Source organism: Baudoinia panamericana (genome assembly GCF_000338955.1).
Source record: "Baudoinia panamericana UAMH 10762 unplaced genomic scaffold BAUCOscaffold_12, whole genome shotgun sequence".
Classification (NCBI taxonomy): Eukaryota; Fungi; Ascomycota; class Dothideomycetes; order Mycosphaerellales; family Teratosphaeriaceae; genus Baudoinia; species Baudoinia panamericana.
Genome location: NW_006911268.1, coordinates 981,679 through 997,650, shown reverse-complemented (window position 1 = coordinate 997,650; position 15,972 = coordinate 981,679). Strand labels below are relative to the sequence as shown.

The following is a 15,972-nucleotide window of genomic DNA, read 5'->3' as shown; positions in this document are numbered from 1 at the left end:
TCCATGGCGGCTACGCCAATACCGATACCCAACATCATTGAGATTTTGCCCGCTCATTCCACTGGAATCAGCCATTTTGAAGGGTTGGTCCATGTGACCAGCGTCGCTGGCACGAGGGATGTTACACTCCAAGTGTCCATGTCCATGCTGGCAATCGCCTCATCAGTGCTGCGCGTGCGCTTCGACCAGTCAAAGACCAGTCCACGCAGCGTCTTACTGCTTGACGAGGATGGAGATACAGTCTACCTCCTCGTCAACATCATCCATCTCCGCAATGACAAATTACCGGCACGCCTCGCCGCGGACGCATTATGCAAGCTGGCAAATCTAGCGCATGCGCTACGCTGTGTCGAAGCGGTCAAGCGCGCCTCCACGGGCTGGTTCGACTGGTTGTACACTATGGCGAGAGCCGGAACGATGCAGATCGACACGTGGCGGATGATACACGCAGCGTACACTCTCGACGAGCCAGTCTTCTTTGCGCGGTTCACGGAGAAATTGGTCAAGGAGGAGCAGCTGCTAGGCAACCCAATCGGTACCGGCCTTAAGCTTGAAGATATGATTATGGAAAAGCTCGCCGGTATGTCCATCGCTTCCTGCCGGTACACCACCGCTGACGGCCACAGGCGAACTGCAGAATCGCCGGCTAGCACATCTGCAAGCTCTTCGCGCCGACTTCGACATCATTATCGAACCTTGCTCCATCGCTTTATCAAAGGAAGGTCGCCACCATTACAATTATGCACCCGGCATGGAGCCGGACGAGCCTTGCGGCCTTTGCCATGTGGACGACCAAGGCGCCACTCTCTACCTCGGCACGCTGCGTGACGAAGGCATCTGGCCGCCTACTGTTTGGAAGAACAGTCTAGGCGAAGTGATTGACAAGCTGCTAGCTTTCCGCATCCCGGACTATGACGACTGCGACAAGTGCGATTTCTGCGCTCACATCAAGACGAAGTTTGCCGTGGCGGTGGGAATGGTGAAGAAGCTGCATCAGCAGAGGCTGTGGGGCATGTGTTTGGACTGCTTCAAGGCTGATGGGAGGTTTGAGGGCGACTGCAGGGTGGAGCACATAAAGGCTAGAGCTGTTTGACGGAGTGCTCGCGCGCATTAGGCGATTCGGCGGATGTCGTTGTGCTCATGCCCTCTCACAGCAGCTTGCAGTGTGGCTTGCAGCTGCTAGAGCAGACAGCCAACAGCTGCCGGCAGAGTGTGAAAAAGGAATGATCTGAAACCTACAACAACCCTCAGATCCGGGTTACAACAACATATAGGAGCGGGCGAAGCTGCCGAAGAAGCTCATTCCATCACTGTTCAGATTTCGAAGGCTCGTCGTGCCGTTTTGAAGGTGGTAAAGGCCAAGCATCTTTGGATCGACCTAGCAACACAATCTGTGGCGGCACACCCCGACTATCGCCGGCTTGAGGAATAGCTACCACATCCGTTTGCGAGTTAAGTGGTGCACCGCAACAGTCTTCAACTGGCCGTGGCCTACATACATCGGCGTCCATGTCGCTTCTTCGCCTCTACATCAAATGGCTACGGACCAACCTACACCGTGGCAGACAGTAACTGCACGATACGCTTACCCAAGGCCCAACTTTCCAATATGCGAGCGAATACCAGTACTTGGCGGTGACACCTGGAAACGGTTTCAGGAACCTCGTGCACACCGGTCGGCTCAGCCTTGCTGCAAAGCGGGTTACCGACAAAGAGCTGACATCACGATGAATTCCAATCGCAACGATTGCACGGCTCCATAGCGACCATGGAGTTCAAAAGCAAACATCTGCCCATACATGAAGCTAGGTGTAGCCGAAGCTGGACAACGGTATAAAGGCATCTTCATCTGCACATCCAAGTCATATCGTCGTCAATGAAGAGCTTTAGACGCCTCTGCGAAAAACCATGACAGGACATCGATCCTAGGTTGCCAACCAACGGAGAACTTCAACTTGGGCTTCCAATGTTTTGATCAGTGCAGCGTTACTAATTGCTACAAGGACACATACAAAGGTTCATCATACTGTTCTGCCCGTAAGTCTTGCTTCACTTGGCCGTCCTTCCTTGTACCATTCCGACTGCTAAAACCGGTATGCATGTGGTCCAAAAGACGTTTGTTCAGCCAGCGGCTGCCCTAATAGGACGGAGAGGAACGATTCTAGGTACAGTCGCAAGCGTGAATCTGTCTCAAATTCCATCGTACAGAGAGCGGATCAAACCTTCCTGAAGACAGTGAGTGATGCTACGGAAACGGTGCAACAGGATACGCTCAGCCGATGCAACTCTGTGTGTGCCACGTTAGTGACGGTATTAAGCCATTGGAGATAGTAAAGTGCAATCAGGTGGACGAATAACGATAATCTTTCGGGTCTCAACCTTGGTCTGCCTCGTAGTACCTAGACACGATCAACTTCTGTTATGCGCCTAATTCGAGAAAGTCTGCAACCTACTGCAAGCCTTATGCCTCGATAATCCGTCGAAGACATTTTTCGTGGGAAATCATAGCCATCAATACCAGACAAAGATTGATTGTAGAATTGTCAAGAAGCCAATTACAGCTCAGCGGCTTGATGTTCCGACCGATACTTGCCACGTAAGGTACAATGAGGATAGAGGTGAGCTGTATATGCAAAGGTAATCCATTCTCGCCGAATGACCCCTATCAAACGACGAACATCTCTCAACCAGGTTAGGAGGCATGGTCTGGTATCAGGTCATCGTTCACACTTCACACCACGGCCGTGGCGTCCGTTTCCAGATGGTGCGATCGGAGTGCCTAGATTCTGTGAAGAAGCCGTACAACTGTGAGGCAGCAATCAGCCACGTTGAGGTTGCACAATTCGAAATTTACGGACGATGGCTGCCGCCAAAGGTACTGCGACCCAAGTCGTATAGCCCATCCGCCGGACCACCAGACCAGCGGAAGACGCGGCGCTTCGAACAATTCCAGTAGGTAAGGGGCTCTGAAGGGTACCAACAGGCAACGGTCCGCTGCAGTTCATCAGAACTCCGTCATTCGTGCAATGTGGCGGGACATCCTCGAAAGCCGACCGTGAATCACCCATTACGTCGGTCAGTTTCGGCGCCGCAGTTGTCGTGCTCGCTGCAACCGGTTGGGGTATCGTCACTGCGTAGTCCGGCGGTTGACTAGCTCCGACATAGTTTGCGAAGAGCGCCATCAATGCGTCCGCTCGTGCCATCTTGTCGGTAAGCATGTAAGCTACCGTCACCAGCCAGAATGCTCTCAAGACCGGAGACATACCCAGATTAGCTCCACCGCCAGTAGACTCCCAGCCGTACCGGACTTTGCAGTCCTCACCGACGCTGCTGTTCGGGCACAGCTCCTTCAACACGTTTCTAGTAGTCGCTTAAGCTATCTTTGCAATGTGTCCGGGCGCGTAGTCGGCCCATACATACTTCGCCAGGAGTGGCATTGCTGCCAATGGCTGAAGTCCCGTTAAGTGGAGTCCTCGTAAGTAAAGCATTGTCGTTATCGTCAGCGTAGTATCGACGTTAAGGCACCATCAATGAAGTGCCAGAGCTGCAAAGATGCGGGTCTGCCAAAATCTGACCGCCGAAGAAAAGTATGACAAGAGCGGCTGACCATACTATAGCTCTCAAGCCTGATGCTTTGACTGTTGCAGAAGCCCCGGACGTAGCGGACCGAGCTGGTGGTTGCGTAGGCGAGGCTGCAGCCTGGGAATGGGTGGCATTCATAGAAGTTGTCGAATCAACCATGACCATAGCCGATGAGGTCGCCGATTGGGCCAACGAGGTCGTAGTCTGCGTACTGGGTGTCTCCAACGACGTCGAAATCACCACGACAGTTGCCGAAGTGGACGCTGACTGGTTGACCGAGACCGTAGACTGTACAACCACGCTCGGCGCGCCGCACAACACTACCGCGTTGCCGTTAAAGCAGAGCGCGGAAGTCACGACGGCGTTGGAGACGGTAGATGTCAAGACTTTGGCAAGAGTGATCACCGATATTGGCGTGGCGTGTGCGATGCTGGCGGTATCGTCGGCGTATGCACCCCGCCTCTGGTTAGGCGGGTAGTCGGCTTGAGCCAAGCCTGTAGAGAGCAAAAGGAGCAGTGGTATACTCATGTATTTACCAGTGATCATTGCGAGGACCGTGGTCAGAGTAGCGAGGCCTGGGTTTGAGCTGTCAAGCTTTGCGGATCGAGTGACTGTATGTGCGCCAGAGCTTGTGGGTTGGGTTGGAAAACTCAGACCCCAGAGGAAGAACGACGTCCCAATGCGGGTCTTCTCGTAAGATGATGTTGATGCGCTTACGGTTATCCGGTCTGGTACAACAGGCGATGCCATCGTCGTGATGGTACTAGGTGCCGTCGTGATAATGGAAGTAGTGTTGTATAGCATCATGCGTGACGACGACGGCGAGGCGATAGATGCAGGCGTAATCGACAGAAACATGTCTGCTCCGACTGCAGACCCGAAGGTGCTCAGAAGAAGGCTCGATGTTGAGAGCTGGAGAGTCCTCATGGCTCGTAGAACAATCTCGGTGCTTCTTGTGAGGTCGAGGTTGATTGGCTGATTTGGTTGAGATTGTGCTGGCGGGATTCTGCAGCTGCTAATGCCTGACTGTGAGACGGAGTGGGATGCAGGAATTGAAAAGCAGAAGTATACTAGTAGCAAGAAGAACAAGCTATGGTGTGGATTACGAATGTTCTGTGGTCTTACAGCATGCTCGACAGTCACCGGGAGGATATGGGGATCATGGTGAAGGCAGCCTGCTCTAGTCATTACAACTGCCCAAGCACAATACAAACGCACCTTAGCAGAGACGCCATTATCGAGCCTTCGCCTTGGCACCCACCCACCTGCTGCCCTTAACTGGCAGGTCGCGTCGCACAAGCTCCTCTTCAATGACTTTCCATCTGCCAAGCTCCTTCTCCTTGTGAATGGGTGTGCGCCGGTTAGAGTAGACAGCTACATTGGGAGCTATCACCTTCAGGCGCTGAATTTGCGGTGACTGAAAGAGCTTGGCTGGCTTGTCTTTGGTGCGAAGATGGTTGTAGAGGTCAGCGATCGTGGTGGAGGTGCTGATCACCGGGTCCGGGATGCGTTTACCGGTCAGCTGGAGGATGCGTTTGTAGAGCTGCAGTCACTGTTAGTAAGTCTCATAACGAGGTGGTGGCGAGCTGTGCGTACCGCCATCTTGATATTGGCATCCTTCAGTGGCGCCTCCATCCATCCTCGAGCAGGTGAAACATTGCGAGTCGCGTCAAGCGCTCCGTTCCCCGCAGACGACGCGCTCTCGGCTACGGCACCTTCCAGTTCACTCATCAATGCCCTTTCATCCTGCAGCTGCGACTCAGACAACGACTTCGGGATTGCAAGGAGTAGTCGCTCTTCGGCAAGTGGATCCGCAAATATGACTTTGATGCCATCGCTCTTGCTGCCGGTCTCGATTGTACCACTCCTCGTGTATAACCAGCTGTAGGAGTTTGGGTCTTCTAAGCCTTGACGAGGGTAGCAGACTTGGCCAACCGGTCTCCCAGCCTTCTGCAGCACTAACAGTTCGACCGTGATGTGATGAAGCAGCATCATCCATTGGCTACTGCCGAGCTCTATGCGCTTCTTCGGCACAAACCCAACATACTGCTCCCCCTTGTCCGCTCTAGCCCTGACCCATTGCTCGCTTCCCACCGTCTCCAGTCCATCTAACGAAGTCGCCTGCACATACTGCCGTTCACGAGCTGCTTCTACCACTGCAGCAACCTCATACGTCTGACCATCCGGACCGACCTTGGTCCGTTGCTCGTCATCATAGATTGTAGGAGATGCACCCTCCACCTCACGTCCCCTCTCCTTCTTTTCTTGCGCTTCCCTTCTATCACGGGAGGCTTTAGTGCCGAAGAGCGTGTCCTGCATTCGCTTGAAGAAGGAGACACCTTCAGCAGATTGCGCGTGTGTCGTGGAGAATGCACGGATTGCTTGAGCACGGCAAGCCTTGCAGACGTAAGACTGCCTTGAGAGTGACGATGCAAGGCGCAGCGCCTGCTCAGTCGAACGTACACCACGTGCGGACGACATGATTCCAGGGGAGTGTAGTGGAGCGGATGCTAGTAGGTCTGGACGAAACGGCTACCATCGGAGGTGAACGTTCACTCCGCAGATTCAGGCATCAACCCCGTTCGCCTTAGGCAGAGACATTGGAATGCTGGATTGCGGAAGAGCCACCAACGTATTCACAAGTGGGACAAAAAGATGGTGGATTAGTGGGCAAATGCTACCTATGGCGACCCGCCGCACTCTCGGCGGCATTCCCTTTACCCGCTTTACCCTGCCTCCTCGTAGCTTCCATTGCAGCAATGGCAGTCACCACGATCTCATCGTATCGTTCTCGGCTGAAGTTGCCTCTCCGAAAGCTCAGTAAGTCCCCTTGGACCATAGCGATCGCCCGTTCGTGCTTGAACTTCGCCGTCTCGAGCGTCGCACTGCCCACTTTATCCGTCTTCCAGTATAGACGTTCCGCGCAGCTGCCGGTTACTGACGACTGAAAGCCCCATCTGCGGTGGTGTCCAAGGCTATAGCTTGACGATAACGTCAAGTCGCGGCCGTTTACTATGATATCGATGCTGTTCGCCGTGAGATGGTGGAACTTTATTCGACCGGCGACTGTTCCATCTGCAGTTCGGACCATCTTAGCTATGTGTAGACTCGAAAGGAAAGACGGCGCATGATGGGCCTCGCGCTTGATCGTGAATAAAGTGAAGCCTGTATCGCAACTGTATACTTCGTCCTTGCTGATGTGGACAGATGCGATTGGCTTTGCTCCGGAGAAGGCTTCGCTTTGTCTTAGAGTTAGGCTTTGCGGGTTCGAGTGCGGTGGTAGTGCATCAGGCTCGATTGACAACTCGGAAACTGGTGTCGACGGGATGTCGATGGATTGTGGGCTTGAACCGGACTGTGAACTGCGCTGTGAATTTGGAGGTGATCCGTAAAGTGTTGACTGCGAAGGAGTGTCTGATTGTATCGCAAGCTTGTAAGAATCGTAGCAGTCTTGATATGGTATGTATGCAGATGGTGCGATTGAGATTGCGGATCTAGGTTGTTGCTGTAAGGTGGGAGGTGGCATATAGTAACCCGTATAGAGCTCGGGTGTCTGATGTGTTCCGTAAGGTTCGGTTTGGCTATCGGCAATACATGGCTCCCATGGTTGGCGGTAGGCTTGGCGAGGTGGCTCCCATGAGCGTTGATGAGTATCACGATGTGATTGTGCAAATGTAACCGCCATGCTGAGGTCAGCAGCTGCGCTTTGCTGTGCGAGCGACTGGTTACACCGGAGGCGAAGTGGTGGAAGAAGGAAAACACGGAAATGGATACTCTACCGTCTTGACATCGATGCCTGTCACTGCTTAGAGGTGCATGACGAAGGGACAGTATACACTCAGCCTCGTGCGGTGCAACAGCTAACCATTTCCGTTCGTAACATGGTGCTTCTTAAAGTTGCAGGCGGTCCCACGGAAGATCATGGAGCTTGATGATCATCAACACGAGCGATGATCATCAGTTGGACGACGGGAAGCAAAAGTTGGGGCGGCAGCAAGCCTTGGATATCAACACTTGCTGAGGAGGAAACTGGTTTTTGTGTGTTCGGCCTACGATAACACGTGGAGCACACAGGCTGAGGTGAACCATCTGTCGGCCGTCCGACTTGAACTCTTCGGAAGGAGATGTGCGAGCATCCAGTCGATCCAGAATAGAAGGCATATTGGCAACCCTCCATGTGCGGGAAAGCAACGTGAAACGCAGGTTTGCGGCTTGTTGGCGCGGGATTCAACGCACGAGTGCTGATCGCTGAGAATCCTTCGAACGTGTGATAAGAGTCGACCTACACGCATACGACGCCCATATTGACATTCACTTGTGAAGAGCAGTCATTTAGGTCATGGCTGGTCGGCAGTGCCGAGTAATAGTTTGCCCTTCAGCCCGTTCCTGAAAGGTACTGAACTTTGTCGATGGTGGGATGCAGCAGTGTGGTGAAGAGTAATGTCCTGAGGCACCTTGCATTCGAGAGCTTACTGTGAGAGCTTGCCTGCGCCGGCACCGCAACAGCTCGAAGGGCGTAATTGCCGGCTCAAAAATATCTTTGATATGTTTTCAACACAACAAATACATTACCGTTAAGGGCGTGTGGCTCAGTGGTAGAGCGTCCGCTTTGCATCAGCTCATTGTTGCGTGTCTGCGGAAGGCCCTGGTTTCGATCACCAGCCCGTCCATATTTTTGCGTTTTGTTGCTTCCAGTTTCCACCAACACCACCACCCTGTTGATTGTGATCTTGCAAGGGATCCCGCGGGTGAAGCGACGCGCTTTCCGAGGAATGCAGCAAATCCGTGCTCACTGTAAAACTCCGATGGAGTTCTGCTTCGTATTGCCGGGCCAAAATATGGAGTTTGGTTTTGGTGACATGGGGAATAGAAGACACCAAAAGAAGTTGTTGTCTGACTGTACATTTATATGTTTGCAACACTTCGGAGAGTATATTCACATTCTGTTGCGGAAGCTCCTTCAACAACCCTCCTCGAGCGGCCGAATTCGCTTGGAACACAATGGTAAGTAATTACCGATGGAGGATGACCAGCTTGGGTGCTTAGCGCCATCAGCGGTCATTGTCGGTACCGGCAATATCGATATAGCCGCATCTTATGGACTACTCGTTACGCTGGAGTAGCCGTGTGATTGAACCAGCAGGAAGCCCATCGAACACAACGTTCTACCGCATATTGTTAACACCAACCGCGGTATGAACCGACGTTACTCTAGCGATCAGATTCTACTAGAACCCCGGCCCGTCACCAGAAAGGAAACAGAACCGAAGCGTGAGTGGACAATAGTACCAGCCACGGTCTTTCGAGACCGGCCTAGCTCTCCTGTGTCTCTGCCGCGGTAGTCGTTGCAAGTTACCAATCCGCTACAAGCAACTGCTCTGCGTTGTCGTTAAGGCTGTGCGACGGTTTGTCAACATTCTTGCGCCCAACTACGATCCAGTCCTTTACGATAGCCGATCCCTCAAACAGCCAGTCCTGCTCCTCCTCACTACACTTCTCTGTGTCCCAGATATAGCACTCTCTTGGTGTCGTCGGTAACAAATCGCTTCGCATCCACCAAGTATTGTCCAGGCCTGCAGTGGCGTGCTGCTCACCTCTCGCAGCAACTGCCTGGATGTCAACGGTGCCCGTTGCAATGTCTTTGCCTGTTAAAGCGCGCATGAAGATCGTATACGCCGTCTCTGGCTGGTACGACGGAACAAGGTGACCGGCTTGGTACACTCGCGTGAACGATAGGTTACCGTACTGCCTAGTCAAACCACCCGAATGCACCGGCGAAATCACCAAGGGAGTATAGCCCGCAGTTGCAAATTCCTTCTGCGAAGCCCACGGAATCTTCAACGAAGTGGCTTCGCCCTGAACCCAATTACAAGCGTAGTCACGATCTCCATACAGCAATGCAACTTTCACGCCGTGGTCGAGGATGTACGCGATGTCGTCGACAAAGCCTCTCTTCGCATGGTCTCCGGTCATGGCGAAGGCTTGATACACGGCTGACGATGCAAAGGTGAAGTTGACAGGCACACCAAGTGCCTTCTGCACCCAATGCTGATTCAGGAAGCCCATATTATACAAGGGCGGGAAGGGATCGGCCGCGGGATGTGTGATGTCGAACCAGCCCGCCTTTCGTCTCGAAATGTAGATGTCTGAAGTGGCATTCTGGCCAGCACCCATTGCAGCCAGACAATACTTGTCGACCTCATCAATATCTCCGTATCCGTGCCGATCAAGCTCCCGCTGCTTGCGCCGGCAGGCTTTTATGCGGTCAACGATACCGTCTTCGCGTGTCAGCTCGTACATCGAGCGATAGTACTCGGCATCAGTGAAAACCTTGATGCCGTATGTGTTGTTCACGGCGAAAGTAGCGTGACTCCAGACTTGTTCGATCATATCAATGCAGCCATTGACTATTCCAAGAGTATTCATACGTAGATAGTGCACGCCGGGGCCTGTAAGCGTCCCATTCTCAATCAGTGCATTCTGGTGCATGAAGTACGAGACGAACGCTGGACCATAATGGCCTCCGTAAGACTCAGTAAACAAGCTGATTTGCTCGTCAGCAGGCTTGTAATACGGGAATTCCGTGAACCATGTTTGTGCGAAGTGCCAGATTGCAACGGCGGCATGGTGCGTGGAGTTAGCTGTGTACGTCGTGTTCATGCTGCCCGTGGTCCCGGTCATGAAGGTCAGGTTACCTTCAGGCACGTCGTCCAAGAACGAAGTTGGCTCATACTTCCAACCCTCGAAGCGCTCCCTCGTCAGGTGAGCGGTAACGTTGGTAAGCGTGTCGTAAGAGAAACCGACCTGGTTCGGCTGGTCAATATACAACATGTTGACTTCATTGTTCCAGCTCCACGGATTCAAATATGTCGAATTCGAGTCGTTTCCTACAAAGCAAGGCCCATTCTCGACTAATGCACCCATCAGACTGCTGCCTCCGGGTCCGCCATTAAGCCAAATGGTCAGTGGAGCATGGCTAGGATCTTTGCGGGCTTCGAAGAACCAGAAGAAGGTATTGATCGGGTAAAGATTGTGCTCATGGCTCTCATTAAGCGCGTTGGGTGGGAGATGGATGTAACCTGCGAAAGAACGGACCCCAGGCGTTGTCTCACATATGCCAGGTTCCTTGTATGAGATAATGATACCGTCGTGAAATTTGGACTTCAGAGTGGTGATCCCTTCAGGCTTTGGAGGAAAGCCAGCGGCTGCCACAGAGAAGAGCGTGAGCAGGTTCGTCAAGTAGAGCTTGGGTACCATGGTGCACGATGAGATGAAGAGATGTACACAATGGAAAAGGCACCCAAACCAGACTTACGAGGCAGAGGGAACGTTACTACTTAAAACCGCTAAACACACCGTTGTTGTTGGTGGAGAGAGGAGACTTAGGTTAGCCGCAGAAACCGAGCAGATAAGGAAGTATCACGGAGTTCGGCGTTCACAAGAGGCATGTGTTTGAACGGAAGGGAAGTGGGACAGATTTGCAGAGCACAGGTTCATGATCATGCTACGGAATCACAATGCTTCATACATAAACGTTGCCAGCTTCCCAGAGCAGCCTGTTATCCCTTGTCCCATCACATCATCCCATCGCGGCGGGATCGCGCCAAGCGCCAGCGTGCCAGCATGCTAACATTGTGTTCATGCGCAGGCTGGCCTGCAGCAAGCGGTGTTCCGTCTCCTCCGTAACCATATCCATGTTCGCAATACTCGCCCGTGGTTTCGGTCTCCGGCTGGGAGTAGCGGCTCGATGGAGCTGCGACACTGCTCGTCTAACCGCCAGCTGGCTAACGACTTAGCTAAGCCGTGATAGTCACTCTCCACCTTGAGTAGATATCTGATTCTGATATCATTGGTGCCGTATTCGAGCTGAGCAGCTTGTGCTCACGATCGAGCTGTGGCATGTGCTCTTCTTTGCATGGATACACTGCTCGGTTGTCGATGTTGGCGTCGATATTGACTGTTCGAATTGTTCTTTTGTATGCCATCCACAAATGGCCAATCAATGGTCGATCTGATCACACTGAAAAGCACGAGGAAGGTGACGACGGAGCCGAACCATAGGGATCTGCGCCGACAGCACGCTCAAAGCCGAAGCTCCTACGTGCGTCCACGTACTCGTCGATAGCGTCGACCTTCTCGCCGTTGAAGTGCAGCCGCATAACCGACGTCTTGTCCAGTGCACCTGTGCGGTTGATCTCTTGGAAGCGGACAGCGCAAACGTTCTCACGCTGCATGATGCCCATGATGCGTTGTTGACACATGATGGCAGTGCCGTACGCATTTTGTCTTGTCTCGAGAAGCTCGTCGAGCGTTGTGTTCGAGATCGGTGACCAACCGTGAGCGGCACGACCTTCTTCATTTAAGCCGACGAGCTGCTTCATTCGCATAATAGGCGAGTCCGCCAAGTCGTCAAGTGCTGGCATTCTCTCGGGGCTCAGGAAAGCGGAGTAGTTGACATGTTGGCGGCAAAGATCCGCAACACGCTCATCTTGCCTGAAGACGAGAGCTTGGACGAGCTCAATGGCGATATCGCGTTGTTGGATTTCGTCGATCATGTTTGTGTGATTCCTTGCTTTCCGATGTATGTTAGGTCAAGTCTTCTAAATAGTAAAGTCGCTGGTCTTGAAGAGGATCCTTAGGCCTTACGAGGGTAAGGGAAAGTCTTCCTTATAGTCAAACAGCAGACATGTCTCATGTCGGGCAGTCGGCGTCGCCAGACTTGCAGCCTCTCCTCAGTGGTGCAGGCACCGCGTAAGCCTGCCAAGCCTAAGGCAGTTCGAGGCGTGCTGGTAAGCGCCACGCATGCATGTCGATGCCCGATGAGGCCTAGCCAGGTGAGAAGGACTGCTGATCTCCAGTCTTGCCGCTCTGAAACATCGGCCAGCGGCAGCCGGGGCGTACGAAGACCGTCTCGCCGACTGTGGCCGCCTGCGTAAGTGGTCAGGTCCGAGGGGGCGCAGGAACGCCGCAGGCCTGCAATCATTCGGCTCCGGTTCGCTCACGATTGTTTTGCAGGGCAAGCGCTCTGATTGCGTGGCAGGGGAAGTTGCGTGTTTCGTCGTCGCAGTCTCAAGTAAGCTGACGGTAGCCAACGCCAGCCAGTCATTTCGCTCGACACCAGCTGTCGACCAGCCTCCAACACTTCGTTGAACAAAGCCACAACCGTTGCCGTGAAGCAGCGACAACAAGTCCGGAGTGGCCTCGCCTCCCACGGCGACGGCGACAGAGTGACGCCAAGGTGGAGGCTGCGCAACGCCTTCTCGTGGGGTAACAGTTGCCAAGTGACGCAGGTGCAGACACCGCGCAACTTCGGCGCCAGCTGGAGAGACATGGCGACAGCCAGTGACGCTGCGTTCTCATGGTCAAAAAGTCAGATGCTTGAGGCTGATGAGCATGGTCATGCGTTCGCTCAGGCCCTCACTGTCTATTATGGCGAGCGTCTCGAACCAAGAAAGTCCTGGTGGCGAATACTGTATCCCACCCACGTCCCCTCAGTCCCTCGTCACCTTGGTTTCCCCGCTATCACACGGCATTACTGTCTCGTGGTGCAATGGTGCAACGTTGATTTCGCTAGTCACCAAGACCTCTCCATGAGTGGAAAGCGCTCCTCGAAGCGTTGAGTTTATCTCCTGCAGATTAACGCAGATCTTTCCGTAACGATCGAAAGGCTGTTCCTGTTGATCTATGTAAATCTGCTACTCACGGTACCTGCCACACCTATGTGAACCTCGTCAGTAGTGGCATTCACCAATACATGCAAGACCGGAGATACCCTATATAGGCACCTATAGAAACCGGTAGTGGCAAATGTGCCGTGTCCTTGAAGGTCCAGAAGGTGTTGCCCAGGCTCGGCAGCGCAGCTCATATAGCACTTGCAGACTCCTGCATACATATACGCTAGTGTCGCGATTAGATTTAGACATGCAGTGAGAAGACATTGCCGACAAATGCACATCTACCGCCTATATCACCTGATTGTGCGGTTGCTTTCATTTCGAGCGTGTACAATTTCTAGAACTCAAGTCTGGTTGATCCTGTGGCAGATGATGAGCTCAAATGAACTCTGACCCAGCGTAGCCAGCCTCTCCAGGCCGCTTGTAGTGTATTCCATCAATCAGCTCCATTGAATTATACTCGCCTTCTGACGCTACGCTGGTTGCAGCTTGACTGAACATTAGCTGATCTGCTGCGGCGGCTGAATAGTTTGCGGGCGTACTACCGCCGGCGAGTGCCTATATAACAATTAGCACGCAATGCGCATCTTGGTAGCGAGCGTCTGTCTTACGCCTGATACCAAGCCACCCAACGCTCCCGCACTAACGGCGCCTGCCACAGCGCCAGCGACCTTCTTTCCAAAGCCTCCTCCCATAATTCCTCCCACCACCGATCCACGTTGACCGTGTACCGATTGCGGTTGAGCCGGAGGCACGCCTGATGTACCGAAGATGGTTTGATAGGCCTGTGCTTGGGCGTTGAGGATGAAGGCGTGCTGCTGTTGCTGCTGGTACGCTTGCTGAGCACCCAGCTGTTGCAAGAAGTTCTGTGTCTGTTGTGCTTGTGCATACTGATGTGAGGCCGGTAGTTGGTATGTTTGCTGATATATTTGCGGCGGCTGTGGGTACTGCTGCGTCTGTGGATATTGTTGCGGGTGCGGTTGATACTGCTGCGGTGGCAACTGATATGGTTGAGCTGATTGCTGGTATGACTGAGCTGTTTGCTTGTATGACGGAGCTGGCTGTTGAAAACTTAGCGGTGGCTGCGGAACGTTCTGCGGTGATTGAAAGCTGGGCGACTGCCCAGCTCCCGTGGCACTCATTTGCTGATGTCCAGGCTGAGTTGGGCCGACTCGAGCGGCATTTGGATGCTGTGGTGCAGCCATCGGCACACCTTGCTGACTCGTTCCTGCATGCTGCTGTGCGGCCTTCTTCGCCTTGTGATTTTGCATGTGGCTGTAAGTCGTCGCCGCATCTCTGAGCGGATCAACACCCATTGCCAGGCCGGCGACCTCAACAAGCGCAGCGCCGCCGATAGCCATCTTTGGATGCTCCTTCACCCACTTACCGAACCCTTTCGACATCTTCTTCATCTTGGAATCTTTGTCAGTTGTTCCTTGGCCTTGATCCGCAGCCTCAGACGGTGTCGGCGGTGGCTGGAAGCTCTGCATGACTTGCGGAGCACTGGCGACACTGTGGATATCAGGTCGGTGTTGGTACTGGACTTGCTGCAACTGTGGCGTGCTCTGTACGGGATAAAGCACCGGCGAGCTAGAAGTATCGGCTGGCTGGAAAGACACTGCAGAATCAGTCTTGGGCATTCTATCGCCAGCCGGAGGGTTTGGTGCTGTAGCAGATGAATGTGCACTTGACGCTGCGTGATCTGACCACACGGGCTGGGTTCGATGCATGAAGACCGATGGTGCTGCTGCAGGCGCAGGGTAAAAGACTTGCTGCTCGGTTGAATGTAGTGTCTGAGCACCGAGTGGCGATGGACAAGGGGACGCCGTGCTTGTTGCTGGCGTAGCAACCGGTAACGGCGGCGCGTCCGTCTGCGCCAACTTCGCCGCCTCTCGTGGCATTGGCATGTCAATTGCGACAGGGCTGGGTGCATGGACTTGGAGAACCGTGGATTCTGGAGCAACGCCCATTGATACAGATGCCATAGCCGCTGTTACGCGGGCGAAGTCGGTCAGGTCATCATCGCTTTTGGTCGGCTGAGAGGTGACTACAGTGGTAGTCGCAGTGACTTGGCCATGCAGAGGTTGCTGACCTTGCAATAGATAGAATTCTTCGCTGGGTGCTGCTGCGAAGTTTGCCTGTTGTTCGTCTCCGGCATTTGGAAAATTTGTTTGCTTGTGACCCGTACTAACGTGCAGAAAGCACCATCGCTGCGAGGCAGCGTCAAAGTCCCACTGCCAGCCGGGGGGAAGCGGTGGCATCGCCATTTCCTGTACGTGCCTTGCAATTGTTGGAAGATAGGGAAGAATGGTGGGTCAACAGTTTAAGGGAAGACTTGACGGAACCTACCTGTATAGGCTTTGAGGGCACTAAAAGAGCTTGAGCCAAACGGAGACGGATGACAAGTCTGGTCAGCCACGAGCAATGATGGCGTTCCGGGCTGTCTCACGGAGCACTCGAACTCAACAAGGTAAGGTCTGTCGGTAGTGCTGCATGCTCCCTCAAAGTTTTGTATCGCCAAGCACCACGAAGCCGAATCAAGCAATCTTGTCAGGCCACTGTATCTTCACCGGTTCATGGCTTAACTAGCTCTCGGCTGCGCAACGGAGAACTGACTGACTCAATACAGCTCTGCGTTCACTTGCCAAGTCTATGCGCTGACCGCATTGAGCTGCCGGCAGGGAGTACAATCCTTGGCGGCGTCGGTTGGCTCCGG

General features: G+C 53.5%; 9 protein-coding genes and 1 non-coding gene across 10 annotated transcripts; 3 read left to right on the top strand and 7 right to left on the bottom strand.

Moving 5' to 3' along the window:
- Positions 1 to 144: 144 nt before the first annotated feature.
- Positions 145 to 1,093, top strand: BAUCODRAFT_77218 (uncharacterized protein; the record flags this gene model as incomplete). Its single annotated transcript, XM_007681764.1, has 2 exons — positions 145 to 580; positions 651 to 1,093. The coding sequence occupies 2 exons, from the start codon at positions 145 to 147 to the stop codon at positions 1,091 to 1,093; spliced, it is 879 nt and encodes a 292-aa protein (XP_007679954.1).
- Positions 1,094 to 2,724: 1,631 nt separating this feature from the next.
- On the bottom strand, positions 2,725 to 3,437 carry BAUCODRAFT_151412 (uncharacterized protein; the record flags this gene model as incomplete). The annotated part of the gene is made up of 3 exons (XM_007682068.1): positions 2,725 to 2,805; positions 2,859 to 3,360; positions 3,421 to 3,437. 3 exons carry the CDS (start codon positions 3,435 to 3,437, stop codon positions 2,725 to 2,727), a joined length of 600 nt encoding a protein of 199 aa, XP_007680258.1.
- A 79-nt stretch (positions 3,438 to 3,516) lies between these two features.
- On the bottom strand, positions 3,517 to 4,440 carry BAUCODRAFT_151411 (uncharacterized protein; the record flags this gene model as incomplete). The annotated part of the gene is made up of 1 exon (XM_007682067.1): positions 3,517 to 4,440. The coding sequence occupies one exon, from the start codon at positions 4,438 to 4,440 to the stop codon at positions 3,517 to 3,519; it is 924 nt and encodes a 307-aa protein (XP_007680257.1).
- A 105-nt stretch (positions 4,441 to 4,545) lies between these two features.
- BAUCODRAFT_37960 (uncharacterized protein) lies at positions 4,546 to 6,101 on the bottom strand. Its single transcript, XM_007681675.1, has 2 exons — positions 5,179 to 6,101; positions 4,546 to 5,125 (listed from the first exon to the last, which is right to left on the bottom strand). The coding sequence occupies exons 1-2, from the start codon at positions 6,061 to 6,063 to the stop codon at positions 4,817 to 4,819; spliced, it is 1,194 nt and encodes a 397-aa protein (XP_007679865.1). The 5' UTR covers positions 6,064 to 6,101; the 3' UTR covers positions 4,546 to 4,816.
- A 150-nt stretch (positions 6,102 to 6,251) lies between these two features.
- On the bottom strand, positions 6,252 to 6,715 carry BAUCODRAFT_37959 (uncharacterized protein). The gene has a single exon (XM_007681674.1). The coding sequence runs from the start codon at positions 6,671 to 6,673 to the stop codon at positions 6,260 to 6,262; it is 414 nt and encodes a 137-aa protein (XP_007679864.1). The 5' UTR covers positions 6,674 to 6,715; the 3' UTR covers positions 6,252 to 6,259.
- Positions 6,716 to 7,135: 420 nt separating this feature from the next.
- Positions 7,136 to 7,622, top strand: BAUCODRAFT_37958 (uncharacterized protein). The gene has a single exon (XM_007681673.1). It carries the CDS (start codon positions 7,266 to 7,268, stop codon positions 7,512 to 7,514), a length of 249 nt encoding a protein of 82 aa, XP_007679863.1. The 5' UTR covers positions 7,136 to 7,265; the 3' UTR covers positions 7,515 to 7,622.
- A 538-nt stretch (positions 7,623 to 8,160) lies between these two features.
- BAUCODRAFT_t33 lies at positions 8,161 to 8,252 on the top strand. The gene has a single exon. It is a non-coding gene; the product is annotated as a tRNA-Ala (tRNA).
- A 458-nt stretch (positions 8,253 to 8,710) lies between these two features.
- On the bottom strand, positions 8,711 to 11,047 carry BAUCODRAFT_271525 (uncharacterized protein). Its single transcript, XM_007682066.1, has one exon. It carries the CDS (start codon positions 10,837 to 10,839, stop codon positions 8,935 to 8,937), a length of 1,905 nt encoding a protein of 634 aa, XP_007680256.1. The 5' UTR covers positions 10,840 to 11,047; the 3' UTR covers positions 8,711 to 8,934.
- A 550-nt stretch (positions 11,048 to 11,597) lies between these two features.
- Positions 11,598 to 12,137, bottom strand: BAUCODRAFT_27328 (uncharacterized protein; the record flags this gene model as incomplete). Its single annotated transcript, XM_007681569.1, has 1 exon — positions 11,598 to 12,137. One exon carries the CDS (start codon positions 12,135 to 12,137, stop codon positions 11,598 to 11,600), a length of 540 nt encoding a protein of 179 aa, XP_007679759.1.
- A 1,497-nt stretch (positions 12,138 to 13,634) lies between these two features.
- On the bottom strand, positions 13,635 to 15,523 carry BAUCODRAFT_151406 (uncharacterized protein; the record flags this gene model as incomplete). The annotated part of the gene is made up of 2 exons (XM_007682065.1): positions 13,635 to 13,814; positions 13,868 to 15,523. The coding sequence occupies 2 exons, from the start codon at positions 15,521 to 15,523 to the stop codon at positions 13,635 to 13,637; spliced, it is 1,836 nt and encodes a 611-aa protein (XP_007680255.1).
- Between the last annotated feature and the right edge of the window lie 449 nt (positions 15,524 to 15,972).

What these genes read in the sequence shown, in the direction of transcription:
- BAUCODRAFT_271525 (XM_007682066.1), bottom strand. Translation starts at nt 10,839, where the DNA reads ATGGTACCCAAGCTCTACTTGACGAACCTGCTCACGCTCTTCTCTGTG.
- BAUCODRAFT_37958 (XM_007681673.1), top strand. Translation starts at nt 7,266, where the DNA reads ATGCTGAGGTCAGCAGCTGCGCTTTGCTGTGCGAGCGACTGGTTACAC.
- BAUCODRAFT_37960 (XM_007681675.1), bottom strand. Translation starts at nt 6,063, where the DNA reads ATGTCGTCCGCACGTGGTGTACGTTCGACTGAGCAGGCGCTGCGCCTT. An exon ending in ATGCCAATATCAAGATGGCG is followed by an intron (nt 5,126 to 5,178) that starts GTACGCACAGCT and finishes CAGTGACTGCAG; the next exon opens with CTCTACAAACGCATCCTCCA.
- BAUCODRAFT_37959 (XM_007681674.1), bottom strand. Translation starts at nt 6,673, where the DNA reads ATGGTCCGAACTGCAGATGGAACAGTCGCCGGTCGAATAAAGTTCCAC.